General features: G+C 36.1%; 1 protein-coding gene across 13 annotated transcripts in view; it reads right to left on the reverse strand.

Annotated features, from left to right (window-relative positions):
* Positions 1 to 20,979, reverse strand: part of Nrcam (neuronal cell adhesion molecule) — a 277,714-nt gene that overhangs the window by 67,872 nt on the left and 188,863 nt on the right. For 10 of the 13 annotated variants that reach the window (XM_042684605.1, XM_042684606.1, XM_042684604.1 and 7 more), the window contains exons 3-10: positions 20,681 to 20,882; positions 14,706 to 14,811; positions 11,794 to 11,990; positions 10,237 to 10,359; positions 6,537 to 6,707; positions 5,959 to 6,015; positions 4,127 to 4,238; positions 1,135 to 1,319 (exon numbers count right to left, since the gene is read on the reverse strand). In XM_042684605.1, coding sequence (XP_042540539.1) covers positions 1,135 to 1,319; positions 4,127 to 4,238; positions 5,959 to 6,015; positions 6,537 to 6,707; positions 10,237 to 10,359; positions 11,794 to 11,990; positions 14,706 to 14,811; positions 20,681 to 20,786 — 1,057 coding nt within the window. In that variant the 5' untranslated portion in view covers positions 20,787 to 20,882. The remainder of the gene's footprint in view (positions 1 to 1,134; positions 1,320 to 4,126; positions 4,239 to 5,958; positions 6,016 to 6,536; positions 6,708 to 10,236; positions 10,360 to 11,793; positions 11,991 to 14,705; positions 14,812 to 20,680; positions 20,883 to 20,979) is intronic. The other 3 variants (XM_042684611.1, XM_042684617.1, XM_042684612.1) reach the window with 1 other exon arrangement.

Genomic DNA, 20,979 nt, shown 5'->3' on the forward strand with positions numbered 1-20,979 from the left:
GTTACATTTTGAGTGATTAGTCTTGCAAACAATGCTTCAAAGAACTCGATTTTCAAAAGCATATTTAAAAAACATATGAATTTAAATTATAAGCCCTGAAGAATATACAACATATACAAATATAAATATAAAAGCACACATACAATTAGGAAGCATTAATATGAATTTGAAAAAATATGTTTCCATCTACCCTTCATTCCAGTTCCTATAATGATACTACTTTCATAACTAGAGTAAAGTTGTCAAAACAAGAAATTAACATTGATACAGTACTCTTCACCAAACTATAGGCTATTAGAATTGTTCCAGTTTTTCTACAAGTGTCTTATTCATCCTGTACCGGATGACACATTACACAGATCTATTAGGTATTCTTAATCTCCTCTAGTCAATGCAACTTTTTTTATCTTACCTTATCTTTCATGACCTTCCATTTTTGAAGAAAATTAGTTACTTCGTAGAATGTCTTTCAACTAAGGTTCACCTAATGTTATGATTAGCTTAAAAAGGCTTAGGGTTTTCAGAAGAATATTTCAGTATAAGGGACTCTTCAGGTTACACCGTAATGGGGAATGCATGAGTTTAACATGACTTATTGATGATGTTCATCTTCTTCATTTGGTTAAGATGGCGTCTTAATGCCAGGTGTCTCAATTACATCACTGCTCTCCTGTATTCCCTACTCTGCTCATTAGCAGTGGCTGGCTCATTGAATGCAGCCCACACACAATAAAACAGGAAGTAAGAGAAATCCCCCTCAGGACGCAGTTGTAAGCAATCAGTGGACATATATTAAAACTGCCCCAGTGATTAATTCAGGGTGGAAGGAACACCATGAAACCTATGTAAATATTCTACTTCTCTTTACAGTTTTACCCACAAAATTTAGCATTCCTCCTTGAATCTTGTCTGCTATATTTATCATTGTGGAATAGCAATTGTGATTTTTCAAACTTTCCTCTCCTTTCTATATTTATTAATTGGAACTCATTGTGAGGAAGACTTGAAGGAATAATATTCTAAGTGTATTGCCAATACCTATGAGAAAAGATTCGCAGCAACATTATTATCATTGAACAACATTATATCAGAGGTATATTAAAGAAGAGGAACGCATCTGAATTGATGATATACCTTTAACTGTGACTGAAATAGTATGATGAATGGCTCCCAGTGGATTTTTTGCTATGCACTGGTAATTTCCAGAGTCTGCTTCTGAAACATGAGTGATCTGCAAGGTTTTCTTAAAGTTCTGATAAAATGTTCTGTTGACGGGTAGTATTCCATCTTCTTTTATCCAGTAAATAATAGGAGTTGGACTGATAGGACAAGTACATAATTATGTTACACACACACACACACACACACACACACAAACTGCAAGTTTCATGCAAGTTAATAACAAATTCTTTATGTAAAGATCATGAAAAATGTTCGGATATTTTACTTAGTATCATATTATTTAAATAATGTTCGAAACTTATACTTCAGATGATAGATTCTCATTTTCAAATTTTCAGAACTATACTAACTTAAGGTTTACCATAAACTTGGACTTTAATAGTTCAGTATTGCTACCATGAGTTTCTTTACTGATTTAATTTTTGTTCAAAGTTCTAATCCGTGAAAAACTCCAGAAGATTTTTACTATGTTAACTAAGAGAATTATCATTAAATTGATTATATATTTTCATCTACCAGAGTTAAAACTATCCAGTGACTGAGCCACATACATATCTATGTCCATGGACTTTATATACATATTTACATCTTTTTTTTTCTTTTTGTTGGTCATGGAGTTTGAACTCTGGGCGTGGGTGCTGTCCCTCAGCTCTTCAGCTAAAGGCTAGCACTCTCCCGCTTGAGCCATAGTGCCACTTCCCGTTTTCTAGAGGTTTATTGGAGATAAGAGTCTCATGGACTTTCCTGCCCAGGCTGGCTTTGAACTGTGATCCTCAGATTTCAGCTTCCTGAGAAGCTGGGATTATAGGTGTGCTTATACATATTTACATCTTAAATGGGTGAGCTTCACTATCTTATGGTAGGCTGTTGATGTGAATCATGTGATTAAAGCATTAGCATTCTTTCTTAAATTAAAAAATATTATTATAGCAATTGATGGATTAAATTCATATGGCATTTTCATTAATGGTGTTTCTTATGAACTTATGCAAAAGGGATGGCAGGTGAGTAGCCAGAATAATGCTTGGAGTTAGATCTTTCTCAGTTTCTCTTTCACCGTGGATCTCTGACCTTTTAGGGTTTTAGATTCCTTTGTTGCATTAATGGGGCTATGGAAGTTTGACATGATCTACTAGTTTTAGGAAGTTTTCATGAAGACAAAATAAAAATTTGTGGCAACACAAACATTTCCTTAGCGCTGAACTATATATAAATCACTGAGTTATGTGTTTAGAAGGTAATGATGAAGAAAGGGTGGCCCGGGCCCTCAGACTGGCACAACACTTGTCATTAGAAATATAAGAAAGATTAACTGATGTGTCTAGCATTAGTTTTGATAATATATTTGATAAAACAGTTTCTAAAATTAAAACACTGAATATAAAAAGAATGATGTTTTCTTATTGCTAGAAAATTTGTATTTTATATGATCTGAGATGAAAAGAGAACAAAGGAATAAAATGCTATCATAGTTTACATCTCAAAAATCATGATTGCTTTGGAAATCTACTACTCTACTGCGGGTGTTAAGAATTAGGAACATTTTGATCCTAAACCTTTCTGGATTGTAAATGACAGACTTCAATTTTGGTTTCAACTACATTCCAATGTATTAAAATTCTTTCAGGAGTTTTTAACTCATCGCTATATTTTATATAACATATTGAACATTTTTAGCTAAAAAGCTGAAATCCGAAGTATTACAAATCTTAAAACTTCTTGAGTGTCATACGCATGCTCAACTGGTAAAAAATCTATATACAAAGTCCCAAATCATGAACTCTGAAATACAGAAGCTCTTCTGATCCTAAGCACTTTGGATAAGGGATACTCAATCTGTATATACTTGTGGAAAGACTGAGTTACTGAGCTGTGTGGATAAAATCCTATTCTCTACAGCCTGGAAGCTGGAGATCATAAACAACTTTCTAACAAAATGATGAAAACTGGAGGATAATTTTTAATTCTTGTAAGGAATTATATATATTATGTGTGTATGTATATATACATATGTCTGTGTATATGTATATATACATATTTGCTGGTTTTCAGTCTGAGGAACATGTACAGTGTGATTTCCTGAAATGTCCAGTAGAGGCCTCCATGTGCCTCCTGAAGAAAAGTTATTCTGGATCCAGGAAAAAAAATGACACCATTGAGTGACCAGGTCAGAGACAGTAAGCTGAAGGCCACATGTTTCTGGTATCCCATTCAAGGCTGTCATCAGATGTGCTTATGCCAATGCACTTGCTCTGTGTCAAGCATTGCTTGAGACCATGTAGAAACGTACTGTAACATGGACCTAATCTAACAGTTGCTTCTGTGTCTAGGTAAAGTCCTGTAGTGCTGTCACAGGTACATCATCTGTAAGATGTGTAGAATCAGGGGCTGGCCTTGTGACTTACTAATAGTAATAAAAGAAGCATAGTGCTAGTTCAGAGGAAGACTGTATAATGCCTTGTATTATATTGTTAGAATAACCCAAGGTGAATCTATAAGAAAATCACAGCTAACAATCTAATTCTCCCAACCAACAAATATCAAGAGACATGAATCTATACTTAAGCTGCCTGTCAGATGTTTGAGCATGCTCAACCAAGCTGCCACTACCTATTGGCCCTGCTAGACAAATGGTTAATAGTAAATAAATAGCTATCACTTTAAGCCACTAAATTTTGAGCTCATTTGGTGTAATTCCCCTTGCCAAAACATAGCAGCATGAAGAGATTATACTTACTCCAATATGAAAATTACTATATTAATAAAATATTTTAAGAATAATAGGAGAATCAGTCTACTTTGACAATAGTGACTACATTTTTCTGGATGTTTGTGGAATTAGTAATAGAAGACAATGGTTCTACCTATGATGTTAATTAATGTCTCTTCCCTACTCGCCTATATCTTGATAAGAAAAGTGTGTCAGGACAAAGTGTTAACTCACAGGCCTTCTGCAATGCATTCTAGTGAAAGCACATTTCCTCTTAATTCCTCTTTGCGACTCGCATTGCCTTCTGGAGTTAAAAATGTTGGTGGCCGCTCTCTACTTGATTTAGCTGTAAACAAGAAAATCAATATGCATGAAAATTACAAATACATGTTTCAAGGATCACATAGCTGTTATGAAAGATGTCTAAAATTCAAATCCCACTTCAAAACCATTTAACAGTGATTATGAAAGGTGTTAAGCTATACAATCATGTTCTCTGCCATCACTCTCTCAGTGAACTAGGAAAAGAAACAATTTTGGTTTTGCAAGCTCTTATAGTAGGACTATGAGAGTTCCCAAAGGGCTATTTTTCTTTTTGTATATTTCTTCAATTCAGGTTAGGTTTTTAAAATGAATTTTTCTGTGGAATGATAAAATCTCAAAATGTCAATACAAAAAGGAAAATCATATTATCAAACTACACATCCCTGAGGATGAATGTTCAGGTCAAAGTAAACATTAACTATCTTTGAATGATATTATACTTTTTAGAAAGATATTGAGAATTATTTTGGTTTAGACTGGTGATGGCATTATAGCCAATTCACCAATTAATATATTAAGATTCCCAAAGTGTAAGACTTATGGAAACTAAAACAAAAGTTGAAAGGTTCTTGGAATCTTGTTTGCCACAAATTAGGAACAGTAATAGAGTAAAACTGAAATCAGTTATCTTCTCATTGATTAAAAAATAAAGTGTCTAAGAAATTTTTGGAATATTTATGCAGGCCACCCTCATTTTTATGGGCTTTTCCAAAATACAGCATTATTTCCTGAAGGCCTCTTAGGAAATTGTTTCAGTTAATATCAGTATCTTAAAGTTCTATGTTCTTCACACTTTTCAAGCTTAAATAAACAATATATTTAATGCTCACCAATCCTACCTTTGGTAATAATAGAATTATTCTAATTTCTAAAAAAACTTAATAGGCATTAAGATAAATTGCTTTTCCTAAGAATTCAGAGACAGTGGGGGAATGTTATTCCTCCAAAATCATTTTGGGAATGGTTGTGAGGGCCATATGCAATAGAACAATAAAATAAAATCAAGGCATGGAGTTGAGCCTTGTTACTGATGATTCTGTAATGTTAATCTCTCAAGGTTGAAAAAAAATCAATGCAGTAGAAATTCTACCTTATGGATAATTAAAAGATTTCATATCTAAAACCTATTATTTTCACTATTCTATATTGTATATTCAAGAGCCACATTTTCCTTAAGAAAATCAAGTCCTTTTCACTTTAAAATAATAAAATTAAATACTCAATTTGAAAAAAGTTTAATCCCATTGACTTGATTTCAAATAAATCTAAGAAAAACACTGTTGCTGATAATAGTGAACAATATCTCATGAAAATGGATGGGAAATGAGATGACTTACTATGAAATTCACTTAATGCTAGTTGCTGAAGTATATGAGTCAGTATCCGAGCAGATAAATCCACTCAGTCAATTCTTGTTTAGTTCAAGAGAGTTATGAACAGGACACAGAATGAAAAATACAGCTCTGAACATATATGAGAGATTTTTTTCTAAATTAAGTGAAATGGTTCTTTACATGAAAACAAGCTTCACTATTATACATAGATCATGGAAAATGTTTTAGTGACATGCTTGAAAGTTTATAAGCTAAATTTTGTAAGGAAACACACATTTACACTAGTGGTATTAGACATGTAACTTGAAATTTCATAAAGAAATAAAGTTAAATAGCCATGGAGGTGGAGTTAGTGAACTAAAGTCTACAATGAAGGAGAGAGTATCAGTTACAATCACCATAACTCACCACTATAAAACTCAGTGTCACTCAAATTAGCAGCTAGAGTGTCATTCAATTCATCCACTGAAATAAACAGAATATTATGAAGAGGGCATAAGAGTGGGGAGAAGGGTCAGAAATTGTTGGGCAACAAAAATAAATGTATACAGCTCTGGTAAGTGCCTTACCTGCCAGGTAGAAACAGTGCTTTCCATTGTACCTGGCTAACTCATTAATTCTCTAAGCTACCCACCCCCCATAGTAATGTGTGCACCTATAACAAGCTGCAGGACTGCCAATAAAAGACATTGTGGGGCATAAAGCACACACTATTGCTAAGAACGGCAAGTGATTCAGAAGGTTACCATGGAAACAAGAAAGGCAATTGTAGCAAAAAAAAGAGTAAAATATAGTATTTAGGGTATGCATGCTCTTTCTAACATTTATGTCAACTCTTTATCAATCATTCAGCAGTATTTTCCTGATCCATGAATCTGTTTTCCTCATACTTAATAATTAACATGAATACTTGATATAATTAACATGAATACTTGATAATTTAGTATGTAAACATCTCTGAAAGAGATGAAGGAAGCTAAACTTACCTGAAATCACCTTCACAGATATAGGTTGCTTCTGTTGGATGGTCTGAGTGTGATTAAATCTGGCATAGCAGATATAGTCTTCACGGGTGTCCTCTGGGAGGACATTGGAAAAATAAAGATCTCCATTTAGTCCTTGAGAAACCCTCTCACTTTGTGGAAGTCTCTGAAATGCTGGAGGAAGGCAGAGAGATACCTAGATCATCCTGTCTTAAAGTGGCTACTCTCCAAACCAGCAAGACAAATATATCACATGACTACAAACACACGCATAATTTCTATAAAACTCCTAAATAAAAGTAAACAGCTATTTTTAGATCTGAACTCATCATTTAATGGAAAACTAGGCAACAAGTAGGCAGTTAACTATAAGGTTTAATGTTTATTTCTGTAATCTGTCCCCAAGAAGCCTCCCCTCACTTCCTCTACTTTTTCTTTCCTGAATTACTTCCTATCTTCAGACATAATACATCTGCTTGTCATATGGATGTCTTATTACTTATGTCCCCATACTAGAAATTAAGCTCCAGGAGGACAGACACCTTTTTTCTACTTTGTCTACTGTTGTAGCTCTGGAAAAGTGGTTGGCCCTTCATAGGAGCTCCTTCAAATAGTCACAGAAAGCTCACATAAATAAGTAGCTAAGTAACCTGATGACTTCCCAGAAACTATCTGGCCGTAGGCATAAAGGAAAGATTTTCTTTGTGGATGAAGGATGCAGGGAAGTAGAACCCTGTGGAGCTTGGTGGTCTATATGCAACACTTGCCCTGGCAAAATGTGTCTCGCAGTTCTTGAGTCAGTTCACAGGGCCTGAACTATGACAGTTCTTTAGCTCTGAAGTGAGAAGGAGGCAGAAATGTCACACATCCCCTTGGCCTGGGGCTAAATGTTGCATCTTCCAGCTGAATTTCTTCAGTCTGAGTCAACCAAGTATGTACTTCCTCTGGCAGGTGCCTGGTCTAGTGTTGCACAAAATGAAAGTTATGGCAAAAGCCTACAGCTCCCTCAGGCAGGAAAAAAAATGATAGAAACACGAGTCAGAGCAAAAACGAACATTGGCCAAACACATTAATCAAGTTTTTGGTCAAGGTAGGTCATTGATTAGTACTTGCCAATTCCTTGTTTAAAACTATTAATTCTTCTTGACAGAAAAAGACATTTAGAGCTGAGCATGGCTGTACAGCTTGCAATCCCAGCTACTGGAGAGGCTAGTTTGGGAGACTGTGATCTCTCTCTGTCTTTGTATCTCTGGAGGCAGTAGGGGGAATTTTGACCTTAGGGCTTCACACTTGCTAGGCAGATACTCTACCTTTTAGGCTACAACCTTAGTCCTACTTAAGAATTGGTTTTAAGTTAAAATTTTAATACAGTCTCATAGTTTTTCCTGGTTCTATCCTTGAATCATGACCTTCCTACCTCTTCCTCCTGAATAGCTGAGATTTATAGGGTTACACCACCATGCCTGGCTTGATTTCAAGTTTGAGGCCAGCCTGGGCTGCACAGTGAAACCATATTTCAAAAAGTAAAAGAAAGAATGTACATTTACTTAATGAATACAAGTATACATTTGTTATTTATTTGCTACAGACAAGTATACATTTATTATCTTTTTAAATCTTATTGTATGTATTGGGTATTGGTAGAACAGATATAAACCAATGAGACTTTACTAGGGTGTTGTCATTTTGTTCTTTGAGATTTTTAGTATTACACTTGGAAAACTGTATGTAGAGATAAATAATTTTATAATATCTTCTTGCATGAATGCTATCTGGAACTAAATTTTTTCTTACATTTCAGATGCAGTTGCATGCAAAGGTCAGAACCTTTGCCAGCAGACTAAAGCATATGTGAATGATATAGCCAGCTGTGGAATATAGAGGAAGCATTAGTCATGTGCTTAAGAGATGCTGAAAGTTCTCCTGTGGTATCTCTTTACTAAGCAAATAGGAAGTCACTTTTGAATAAGTGCCAATTACCAAATGCTGGACCTTATTTTGGAAGTGATACTTGGAGAATGCTAGTCTCACAGGTATAAAGCATTTACTGGATTTGCTACTTATTCTTTTAAAGTCTATAAAAGGTGTAATGTAATGGAAAGAGAAATAAATGTATGTGTTTCCTTTTGCATATTTTAGTTTAAAAAATTTTGTGATACTTTCTCTGAGGGGTCTCATATAAGAAGGGTAAAAAATAAAAACAAAATCAGAGCCATAGTTTCAACCCCTGTAAACAGCACCTGTTGCAAAGGAGATCAGGTCTCTGAGACTAGAGTATGTTTTCCATGACTTCATTTGACTTCATTTCCACTATTCCATCTAGTCAATTCTTATCAATGATACAATCCTCCTGTTGCCAATCTAGTAACCATTCATTAGTCACTGGGATAAACTAACCTATTACAGCATCTGACGATTACCACATTTTTCTTTTTTTCCTTCAAGGTCTCTCACCTATGTAGTCAGACTGACCCCAAACTAACCACTTGCTCTCATCCCCTAAATTCTGGGATTACAGGTACACTCAATTTGCCTTCTTGTAGTTTTCCCATCTTGTATCTGGGGCATCATTTTCTCTTTGTTCTTAACTTCCTACCTTGGTGACTGCATCTCTCATTTGTTTTGATGGGATCTCCCTAAATTCTTAGCCTCTGGAGGGTTCTTTCTCAGTCCTGAAGGCTTGGTTTTCTAGCATCTTTACCCACAATCTAAATTCTCTTATCCTACCCAGTGCTCTAAGTACAATCTATACACATAAGATAGGGTGTAATAAAGGGATGCACACTTAGTAAAGTCCAATACATACTAATTATTATTGGGAACAAAAACAAATAAAATATTATATATTCATTATATATTCATATTCCACACCCCAAGGGCTCCCAGGAAGTAGCAATTCAATTTTCTGTGGATGAATATCCAAAGTTCAGAGTTATCTCTGATTCCTCTCTTCATCTGCCACCCTACCTCAACAAATGCTAGACGATCTACCTTTAAAATGTATCTAGAATTTGACTCACTCTATGCTCACTCTATGCACCTGTGTCCAAGAAACTTTCACCTGGGTTACAGTAGTGCCCCTAACTAGTCTCTCCACCTTTCTGTTGTCCTACATTCTCTCCACACATGAACTGAAGTGATACTATTACTGTTTAATTTCAGAAAAAGTCACTCATTCAACGTGTCCCTACTTTATTTAGAGATAAGTCAAAGCCTTTCCCTCAAGTCTCTAACCTTATCCACCAGCCTTTCTCTAGACTCTGTTGATATGGCCATTAAAGAAACAACAACAACAAAAAACATGTCAAGGTGTTGTTACCTTGGGCCTTGCAACCCTCTTTCCACCCAGATATTTAATTACTGGCCTACTTTCTCACTCCTGTGTTTCCTTCATAACATGTATTGTTGACAGATATAGATTTTCAAAATTCATTTGTCTGCTTCTACTCACTTCTGTTGTATAGAATGTAAGCTCAGAGACAGTAGGATGCTTAATGTTACTTAGAGCAGTGTCTGGCTCATACACAGTGCTCAACAAAATTGAATAAAGGAATAAAATGACATATTATTATTTCAGTGAGAAGCTATTTTCCTGAGCATCTTGAAAACAATTTGTGAACATTTTATGGATCCCAAGAATATTTAATGACAGCAAGTTATGATAATACTCTTGAAGAAAGAATGCTCTTATTTTAAAACTTACAATTGTCCATCCAAAATATTATAGCTGGTGGTAATCCAATTGGAGGTCTGCAGGGAAGTACTAATGGTTGACCATTTTGAAGTATCATTGGTTCAAGTTTTTCTTTGGTCCACAAAGGTGATCCTATTAAATGCAAAAAAAAACCCTTCAGTTATTATTATTATAATTATTGCATGGTAGAATGAAGTGAAGACAGTACTATAAAGAAAAACAAACCAAAGTTTTTTGGAAATAATAACTTAGAATTTATATACACTAAATAATGAGAAAATGACTTTTAAATATAGTGTTAAAGTTTTAAAGGAACAAAAAACAGTGAAAGAAAAAAGGCAGTTTTCATTCCCTGCCAAAGATAGGATGAATTCTGATTAGGGATTTCATGTAGAAGAATTTATATAACTACTACATCAAGAAGACATATAAATTTGATTTCCTCAAAGAATAAAAAACAATTAAATTAAAAAATTGTTAGGCAAGCAACTGTTCATCTATACCTTTGAATAGCATACAGTATATATGCATGTATATGTATATTATTTGTAAGATTGACAGAATACCCATAATATAACCAATAAAGGGATTATAAAATAGCATTTCACAATAAGACCGATTTATGATTATACATGTATATTTACCTAGAAAAATATAAAAGTACTTGAGTAATAGTTATTTTCATATGTGGAAGGACATACAAACACTTTTTTAGTGTGTTTGTGTGTGTTTGTGTGTGTTTGTGCACATGTGCATGTGCGCACATGCACATGTGCATGCAAGTTCTGGGTCTTGAACTCAAGGCATGGGCACTACCCCTGAGCTTCTTTTGCTCAAGGCATGCACTGTACCACTTGAACCATAAATCAATAAGTCTCACAGACTTTCTAGCCTGGGCTGGCTTTGAAACCCAATCCTCAGATCTCAGCCTCCTGAGTAGCTAGGGTTATAGGCATCAATCACTGGAGCCTGGCTTAAATGTCTTTTTATTTGTGATTATTTTTCTATAATGAACACATATTTCACATGTAATTTAAAAAGTTCCCAAAGTAAGCACTACTGCAAATGGTCTCTGTTCTTTAAACCTACTCTTGAATGTTTGAGATGATTTTCATACTGACCACTACAAAATGAGCCACAATAGTTTTGTGGTAGTGAGATACTTGTTTCATTTGTTTCCAGTGAAGCTAAAATGTTGAAGAGAAATCACACTTAGATCTCTATTGCCCATAGCATGCAAATTTAGTTCCAAGAAGGAATTTTGCTTACAGATAAGATACATGAAAAATAAAAAGTAAAACCAATGCATGGAAGACACACTTCTGGAAAATTCCACTCTCCAATTCAGGACTTGGATAAAAGACACATTGAATTGGCAAAGCATTGGGCTGAGGAGCTTGCTAAGGGAAAATAGAAAGCAATATTTTTTCCCATGTAAAACAAAGCAAGAGTATTGGAAGAAATACCACAGTTTTCCTGTAATGGGTTATGGATAATGTCATAGATGCTTTGAGTCCTGGAGCAATACTTTGGCAGGCTCATGTTTGGTTGACAAGTCTTACTTACTAGATGGGCGAATGACAATGTTGTTGGAAATTGCGGCTCCTCGTTCATTTCTTGCTGTACACTGATAGACTCCTTCATAGGTCTCTGCTTTCCCTTCGCTCATGATATTGATTATGAGTGTTCCTGAGCCAGTTTTCATGGTAACCAAAGGGTCTTTATCTATGTCAAAATGAGTCCCATTACGTGTCCAGGAAAAGCTGCTCAATACATGAAGAATTAAGTTTGTTAATGGTCTGGAAAGATAGAATTACTTAAAAAACCAATTCCCTAACAGTTTTGTGGATTTCTAGAAATAATGACTAGATTTTAATTTAAGTAAAAGAATAATAAGACTACTTCCATAAAATATTGCACTGAATCATGACTTAGAAAAAAAGTTCTGGTTGAGGTGCACAACTTTTTTAAAAACAGCTCAAATCTAAGATAAACTACCTGCTGTTTTTCCTAAGAAAATATAAGAAACAGGTCTCCCAGACATCTATCTTTGAGTTTTATTAGCATTTTTTGTTACAAACTCCATTCTTCATAGAGTGGATAACCTGTCTATAAAAATGTGCTTTCCTAGGGGCTGGGAGGGTGGTTCAGTGGTAGAGCGCTTGCCTTGCATGCCTGAGGCCCTGGGTTCGATTCCTCAGCACCACATAAGCAAAAAGAAAAATGCTGGAAGTGGCGCGTGGCTCAAGTGGTAGAGCGCTCGCCTTGAGCTGAAGAGCTGAGGGACAGTGCCCAGGCCCAGAGTTCAGGCCCCACGACCGGACCCAAAAAAAAAAGTGCTTTCCGCTGAAATATGACACAAAAGGCCTCCACAGGTGTTATCTATATGTGTTGAAAATTGATCAGATAGATTTCAAGGTACTGAAATAAAAAGTGGAGGTTGGGAGGAGCAAAAGAGTTATAATTTCTGAGGTATACTGTTAGATATTATAAGTGGTAATAAATTGTACATCTATATAAACTATAGTTTTTTTGATTCTAGAGATGATTTTTATGAATACCTAGAAGGTATGCCAAATTGTTGACTGAGATTCCTCTTTCCCATTTTTTTATCACAATAAAATCCAATCCTGAAGGAAACATATGGATCTAGAGCAAATCATGTTAACTGAGATAAGCCAAACTCCAAGAGACAAACGGCACATGTTTTCTCTCATATGCAGAACCTAAATCTAAAATACACTGGGATGTAATAAACTGTACAGGACTCTGGGCATTCACACACTGTGAGAGCAAAGGACGATACTCTTAAGAGAGGAACAGAAAGGCACAATGCCTATATGTATCTGATCATACAAAATAATATTTACGGAAATGAACTCCAGGAAATGGAAACAAGAGGCTTTTTTCTTTTATGATGCTTTATTTTCTTTTTGTACTGTTTGTTCATTTATATGCCTTTGGGAGTACAAGGGGAGGCACAGAAATGGAGGGACAAAAGGTAAACAAATGCAGCAGTGGTACTTATTGGACACTGTGCCAAAAATGAACTGTACAACTTGTGGGTGGGGATGGGAGGGAAAAACTGGGAGGGGGGGGAAGGGGTGACATTGTCCAAAAAGCATGTTCTCTTTACCTGACTTATGTAACTCTAATCCCTTGGTACATCACCTTTATAATAACAATAAAAAATTAAAACAAAAATAAACAATAACAAAATAAAAATCAAATCTCCCCTCAAAATCCAACCCAAAACATCATTAGTGCTGAGAAGGAGCATTACAGAGTTGTAGGAAGTATTAAATATGATGTGGAAGGGGAACACCGGCAAAAGACAACACATCAGGGCTTTATATGTTAGGAGATTTTCAATTACAGGAAGATACTGTTTTGAAACAAACCTTTGATAGAGGTTTTGATATATATGGATATTTAGAACCAATTAATTTTTTTCAGGTGTGAGTTTGTGATAGTTTTAGTAAAGCCTGCAATTGACAGACTTGGAAATAAAAGATCTAAGAATTTTACTTCTCTTTTTACTTAGAAATTGTTAAATTTAAATTATTAGATTCATTAATTTTAAAAAGTCATTACAGTTGATTGTTACAGATGAATAATGGCAGTAATAAAACTCTTACATATGACTGCAGTAGTTAGAGGCAATCTACTATGGGACCTTGGATATGTTATCAAGCATGACTAGGCATCAGTTTCTCATTTATAAAATGTACTGGTTGGATTGGATCTTGTAGTGTTTATGCCAAATCCATAGGAAGAGTCCTGAAGTACTGAATCCTGATGACAAGTTTAAGAATTATTTAGTGTGGGAGAAAATGAGGGAGGGGATAACACTGTTCAAAAAGAAAAGTACTCATTCCTTGACTTATGTAACTATAACCCCTCTGTGCATCATCTTTTTAATAAATATCAAAAATAAAAGAAATTAAAAGAACCAACCAAACAAACAAAAAAGAATAATTTAAGGTGATTTTAAAGGCCACCGTAGAGGTAGGACATTGCATGGAAGCCATCAAATTCAATTAATGCCTTTAATTTGCAACAGATAAGAAAACCAAAGCTCAGAGAATAGAGATTTGCCCATGTCTTCAGACTATTATTTTTAGAACATTATGAACATTTTAAAGACAAGTATAAATATAGAAATGCAAAAATGTGAGTTTTAAGAGGAACAAATTGGCTAATTAATTTGAGAGAGAAAACAATAAGCCTATTAACTGCTACTTTAGAAATAGGAACCTAGGAAGTTATCTTCAATATCTTTAAAAAGCTGAAATGGGCCAAGGAGTTGGTTAGATAAGCAAGAATAATCTAGTTGATCATGTTGAAAAATATCCAACCACAAAAGAAACCGTTCTGCAGGCCTACTTTATTCTACAGAAGTTCCAAACTTATTTGTATATTCAGAGAGGTCCCAGGGCCTAGTCTCAATTCTCTAAGAAAGCAGAAAGCATTCTTACCTCGGAGGCGGCTTTCCTTTGGCCTCACACTGGATGACGATATTTTCCCGAGGGTCAATGATGTAGTCTTTTGGAGACTGTTGTGTGATGGTGGGAGGTTGTACCACTTAATTACAGAAGGAAGAACAAAAGAAATAAATCTTTTATATTAAAGTAGCAACCATATCCCCCATTAAATCACTTGCTTTAAATTAAGTATGATCCAAATTATATTTCTAATAAGTTCTATTGTGGCAGCAAGTACCTAAGTAAATTTTCAACCCAAACTCACTCAATACCACAAAATCAATACATAACTTCCTTTTGGTAACATACTCACTCACAAAGTCTATTTTCCCACACTAAAAGTGTGGCAAATTAATTACCAGTATAGGCCTAAAACCAAAACAAATTTCTCTGATGTAACAATGAGAAATTTTGATTCCTTTGGTTCAAATGATGCCTTTCAATCAAATGTAAATTATGAGGTAGATCTGAGTCTTTCTTTGGAAGGAGTAACTGAATTATAGTTCATTAGTGTGCTATGTAAGCTGTGACACATATATTTGATAAGCTATCATTACAAAAGATGGTTAACTCTTTGGATTTAAACTTCAGAGCTAGGTGAATTAGGAACAAAGATAAAGCAGCCTTATTTAGACAGTTAATAGAACTAAACTGTGTTCTAGGAAATGATGTTTCTATTTCACTTTTTTTCTTTTTTCTTTCTTTCTTTCTTTTTTTTTTTTGCCAGGCCTGGGGCTTAAACTCAGGGCCTAGGTACTGTCCCTGAGCTTCTTTTGCTCAAGGCTAGCACACTTGAGCCACAGAGCCACTTCTGGCCTTTTCTGTTTATGTGGTACTGAGGAATCGAGCCCAGGGCTTCATGCATGCTAGGCAAGCACTGTACCACTAAGCCACATTCCCAGCTCTCTATTTCACTCTTTAAAGATTTGTCTGATGCTTATTATGAAATTGTAGGGGGCAGATTTTAATTATTATTTTGAATTTTGGGTGGCACTGGTGTTGAAATCAGGACTTTGCATTTTCTAAGTATGTATTCTGAGAGACACCCCACCAGCCCTTTTTGAATTGGTTATTTTCAAGATAGGGTTTCACTTTATACTTGGGGCTACTGTACTATGCTTTGATCCTCCTATTGGTGATTCCCTATGTAGTTGTAATGTCAGGGGCATGCCACTGAACCCAGCCATTGACTGAAATGAAAACCCAAAGAACTTTCTGCCTGTTCTGGTTCAAACTATAAAATCCTGATCTCTGCTTCCCAAGTAGCTAGTGTTACCTGAAGCATTGCTCTTGGTGGTATGTAGAGTGAGGAAATTACTTTGAACCAAAACAGTTACATCTGAAGCCAGTATCGGAACCTCTGGTATTCTTCAACTTTCTAAGAACAGCATGTCTTTCCTCTTTTGATATCAGGGTTATAGAATGTTAGAACAGGAAGGGACTAGATGAATCATGCATTTCAACTTGTTTTTGTTGCTCAAAGTGGCAAAATGGCTTGACCAGCAAGGCACAATGCAGAGGAAAGAACCCAACTCCTGTTAAAGGATCATTGCAAGAAAGGGTCATTCTTTTGCAAAACTCCAGGGACAGCTATTTTCACAGAGTGGTGCTTTCAACCAGTGGCCACTTTCTGCCACCTGTCGAGGGACAGCGGCTATATCTGAAGATAATTTTGGTTGTTACAACTGGGGTGGTAGTGGCATCTAGTAGGTAGGGGCAAGGGTTATTTCTAAATCCCTTACAATGTACTGGACAGTTCCCCACAACAATACTGAGCAATGCTAAGGGGTTAAAAGCAGGCTTGGGCCACATTGTGAGTGGGGCAGAGCAGTGGGCTGGCTCCAGCATGAACTCTCCTGATTCGGGCAACTTGCCCCAAGACCCTATATTGAACTCTCACTTCCTTTTCTTGATGCATTTGACATTCTGATCATTTAAGTCTTTTCTATTCTGGATCTTCCCTGTCCTGTCTGCCTATATACCATGTTATCTTTATGAAACCCTTCCACCTGACAACAAGGCACTTCCCAAATCCCTGCTCTTCACATTCTTTGTTGAAGTTGACTGTTGCCAGAGCTAAATTTATCAGCCCGGCATTCAAAGTCTTATATATCTGTACACATGGATTTTTCCCCCCTTCTCTGGGTTTGGGTGCTGTTCCTCAGCTCTTCAGCTCAAGGCTAGCGCTCTACCACTTGAGCCACAGCGCCACTTCTGGCTTTTTTCTTTTTGCTTATGTGGTTCTGAGGAATTGAACCCAGGGCCTCAGGCATGCAAGGCAAGCGCTCTACCACTGAGCCACCTTCCCAGCCCTCCACACTTCTTGACTGATCTGTAGTCTCACTAGGATCTCTAGAGATCTTTTACAAGCTATCTTTTGATCTAGTGATCAAAAGCTAAACTCCTTATTGTCACCACTTATCTATACAAATTATGTATAGATTATTGGACAGTATTGATTTCCCTTGGTTTTAGCCATGTGCCAACCCCTCATCTTTCAGCTCTAACCCAGCTCCCCTTCTCAGTTTCCATCATAGACACAGAGCCCTCTTCTTTTAGAGCTGTCCATTTCCAGTGCTGGCTAACAGTTTGGTCTGGTGGTTAAAATCTCGTTTCCTTCTAGTTTCTGATGTTTTATAAACCCAAGTTTTCTCAGAGGGAAACATGAGCTTTTAAGGCAGTATCTGCAACTTAGGGCAGCTGAGAAGAATTCATAAAGTAATTTGTGTCAAATCTTAATAGATGCCCTAATAAAGCAGCTCAATGATACCTGCTATTTAAAAATTATTATCATAATTGTTCTTATTTGAACCAGTTTCATCTTTGAGTGGTCAATATTCAGGCTGTGGAAGTATGGAACTTGGGATAATATTTTAAAAAGTCTATGTGTCTACCCCCCAAAATGGTAAACATAGACAGTGGTATAAGGGGTTTTTGCACATTATTAATTCTTTGCTTTTGTTGAGAGATGACAGAGGTATATATTGAATGGCTCCAAATACATAGTTTCTCTTCATGTACCTGAAGCTGATCTGACTGAGATGCTGTCCTAAGTGCCAGGGGTTTATCTGGAGGTACCTTTTTGAGCAGTACTTAAGTCACTCAGCAATTAATAAATGCTTTGCAGTAATAAGTGATTTTCCTGATTAATCCAGCGCCAAAGAAAAAATTTCAAATGCCTGAAAACTCATTTTTTACTAGATGATAAACGCTGCCTAGTTGTCAGAGGAAGCAGAAATTTCTGCTTAGAGCAAGCCACTCAAACAGGGATGTGAGTGGAAGCTGCTTATCTTTTGCACACTACAAAACAACATTCCCTTTGTCTTTGTTATAGCTACTGATAGCACCTAGAAACACTTGTCTATTCAATTTAGAGTCTAAGACAATAGAAGAAGGTATACGGCTGCCAATGTGGGTAAAGTTTCTGCCTACACCCACCTTTTAAAACACACCAAATGATGTATCTTTGTTCCAGAAAGCATTTAATAGCACTTTAAACCAAATAACAATTGTCTAAATTTTGTGAATTTTCTCATTAAAGTTACATCAGATGTGAACAAAGCTTGGTAGTTAGTAGAGCAGGATCACAATAAGATAGTAAAATCCAAGTCTTCACAATTCATGCAAGTAAATATATTACATTTGCATTTGGGATTTAAAGGCCACACTTAAAAATAACACTCATCAGAAAACATAAACAGTGGCATTTTAACTCATAGTATTAATTCAAAAACTCAAAGACACATTTTCACACTGCCTAATAATTGATAGAAAGACACTTACAGTCTTCGAGAAGTTTTGCTTTTTCCCATCAATAGCAGCAGGTGAGTGGGCAAACAGGATTAAAGAAAACCAGATGTTAGTAATGAGAATGTTAGAACCCTGAAGATACCAGGGACATTTTTGCCTATTTGGTTTGACCTAAAATCCCACATAGAAAAAAATGAAGATGTGAAGTGGCTAAAGGAAAAAAAAACTTTCATTCATGATTTTGTTTGTTCCTGTAGCAACTTCACACATTAGCATACAGAAGAACAAAGGCAATGTTGCAGGGATGGGGAACAGGAATAGTTAATTCGATTCCATGCACATTATGCTGGGCTAGTAATTATGTTCAATTTGAAAAATAGCCGAAATCTACAATTAATTTGAGTTGTCATATACTGTGTAGTGTCTGATCCTATTATTCTAGACATCACTATGTACGTGGTAATGATATCTAACAATGGGACACTGCTGCAGTGACAACTTCCCATCTAAGTCAGATGCTGAAATAAGTCAACACTGATTTTCCAAGTTTACATTTCTAATCCAAGTTGGTAAATTGAACTTTTATTTTTAGACAGTTAGCATATTGCTGCTTTGAAATTCCTCAACCACCCTAGATCCAAATCCAACACCAAAAAGCAGCTCATGTACTGGAGAAAGGCTGTACAGAACAGGGGCAAGAAAGAAATCCCATTTGCATGTAATTCCAATCACTCTGCAGTGCTGCCTGTCATTACTACTTGCAAAGGTTAATGCAGGAGTGTATGGGTTACTCATGACTTTCTTTTCATCATGGTTTTGTCTCTTCTCCATTAGCAGCGATAATTGAGTTAGCCCTAGGTGCCTGTTTCCCTCTGATTATTTGATTGAACAGTCAGATTAGGGAGGAATATATTTAACACGAAAGAGAACAAAAGCATTTCTCTTAAAAAGGTTTTCTTTCCTTTTCCAGTATATCTGTTAGGGCAAATGTTTATTACTCAGGCTTTCAGGCTCCAGTGGGTTAACGCAAATACATGCATACATATTATATACATATATTACATGTATGAAATATACTAAATTGAAATTAAGGTCACTGGCTGGGTCTTTCTAAAATAAGAAACAGATAAGATTTTCTTGCACTTGCCACTCTAGGAACCTGGCAAAGGGAATGAACAGAATGAATGTGTACTAAACCACATCTTTTCTTTATGTCCTCTCATTGGCAGTTGCAACTTCTATGGCCAAGAAAGACATCCCAGAAATTAAATAGCCCTAGGAAAGTGCTATCTTCCTTGCACCTTGGAAAGCTTGCCAAACAGATGTTCTATTCAAGAAGCTAATGGATTTAAAGGGTCATGCGGATTAGGGATAAAGGATAAATCAATTCTGAAGTACAGTAATTGTTCAGACTTGAAATTCTGCTTCTCACGGCAGGAAACGTAACTAGTCAGAACCTAGCAGGATCTTTGTTGTCACAAGCAGGCTGTCTAGTCCAGGGAGCATATTTTACCACTGGGAAACATGAGCAGCCATTGATGGATGCTCTCTTTTAGTGATTTGGCATACGACTCCTCTTATTCTCCAAAATCTGCATCTTGGTCTCTAATCATGAAGTTTAAGACAAACAAACAAACAAAAACCCAGAGTGTTCTCTAGGCTTATAGATTAAGGTATTTTTCTAATTCAAATTTTGATATTCAAAATTATAAATTGAATATGGGTGCCTTGTCTGATTGAAGAGAAATGAAGTATGAATGTTTTGTGGATACAGAGAGGGGTAGGCTGGAGAATCTATCCTCTAAGTCCTTTAGAGAACTCAGCAAACATAGGGAAAAGTGATGTGGTAAGAGAGGGAAAGGGCAGCTCTTGCAAAGCAGCCAGGACTGCTTCTATGAAGAGGTGCCTGGTTGGAGAACCCAGGAAAGTTGCCCAAGTTTCTCCTTCTCAGGTCATCCCTACCATGGTGCACAAAAGGTACCTAAGGGGAAGAAGGATAATGAAAGGAGAAGGCATCCAAATATCCAGCCATTTCAGTGATCATTTCCACAGTGTGAGTCTTTATAAAACACCAGGTGCTGAAAGTAAAAGCCAAATTAATTTTGATTAGCTTTTCAGTATTATACAGGCACCTTCTCCATCTACACAATCTAGGGTGATGGTGAATGGTGGGGAGGTTTTGACTCCTATGCTAAGAGCTTTAAAACATCAATACTTACGATCAAGAGGTACTTCGAGGGCACTAATCATCTGGCACAGGAAGAGAATCAGGGGCACTCTGCCTGCAGATAAACGCTTCTTTTTCGGCATTATTTTAAGCTGCATTAGCTTCCCTCCTGCTGAGAACCAAAAGTTGAATTTCCTTTTCTTCTTTTAGAAAAGACTTGTGTGCAATGCTGAAATACTTTTTCATTCAGGGAACTAAAAAAAGGATGGGATAATAATTGTAATGTATTAAAAAGCAGGAAATGAACAGTAGAAGTCTGCCGTGCAGAGAAGCAGCTCTGTATTATACATG

This window comes from Dipodomys spectabilis, unplaced genomic scaffold, assembly GCF_019054845.1.
Source record: "Dipodomys spectabilis isolate Male_0828 unplaced genomic scaffold, ASM1905484v1 ptg000089l, whole genome shotgun sequence".
In the NCBI taxonomy this organism is placed as follows: Eukaryota; Metazoa; Chordata; class Mammalia; order Rodentia; family Heteromyidae; genus Dipodomys; species Dipodomys spectabilis.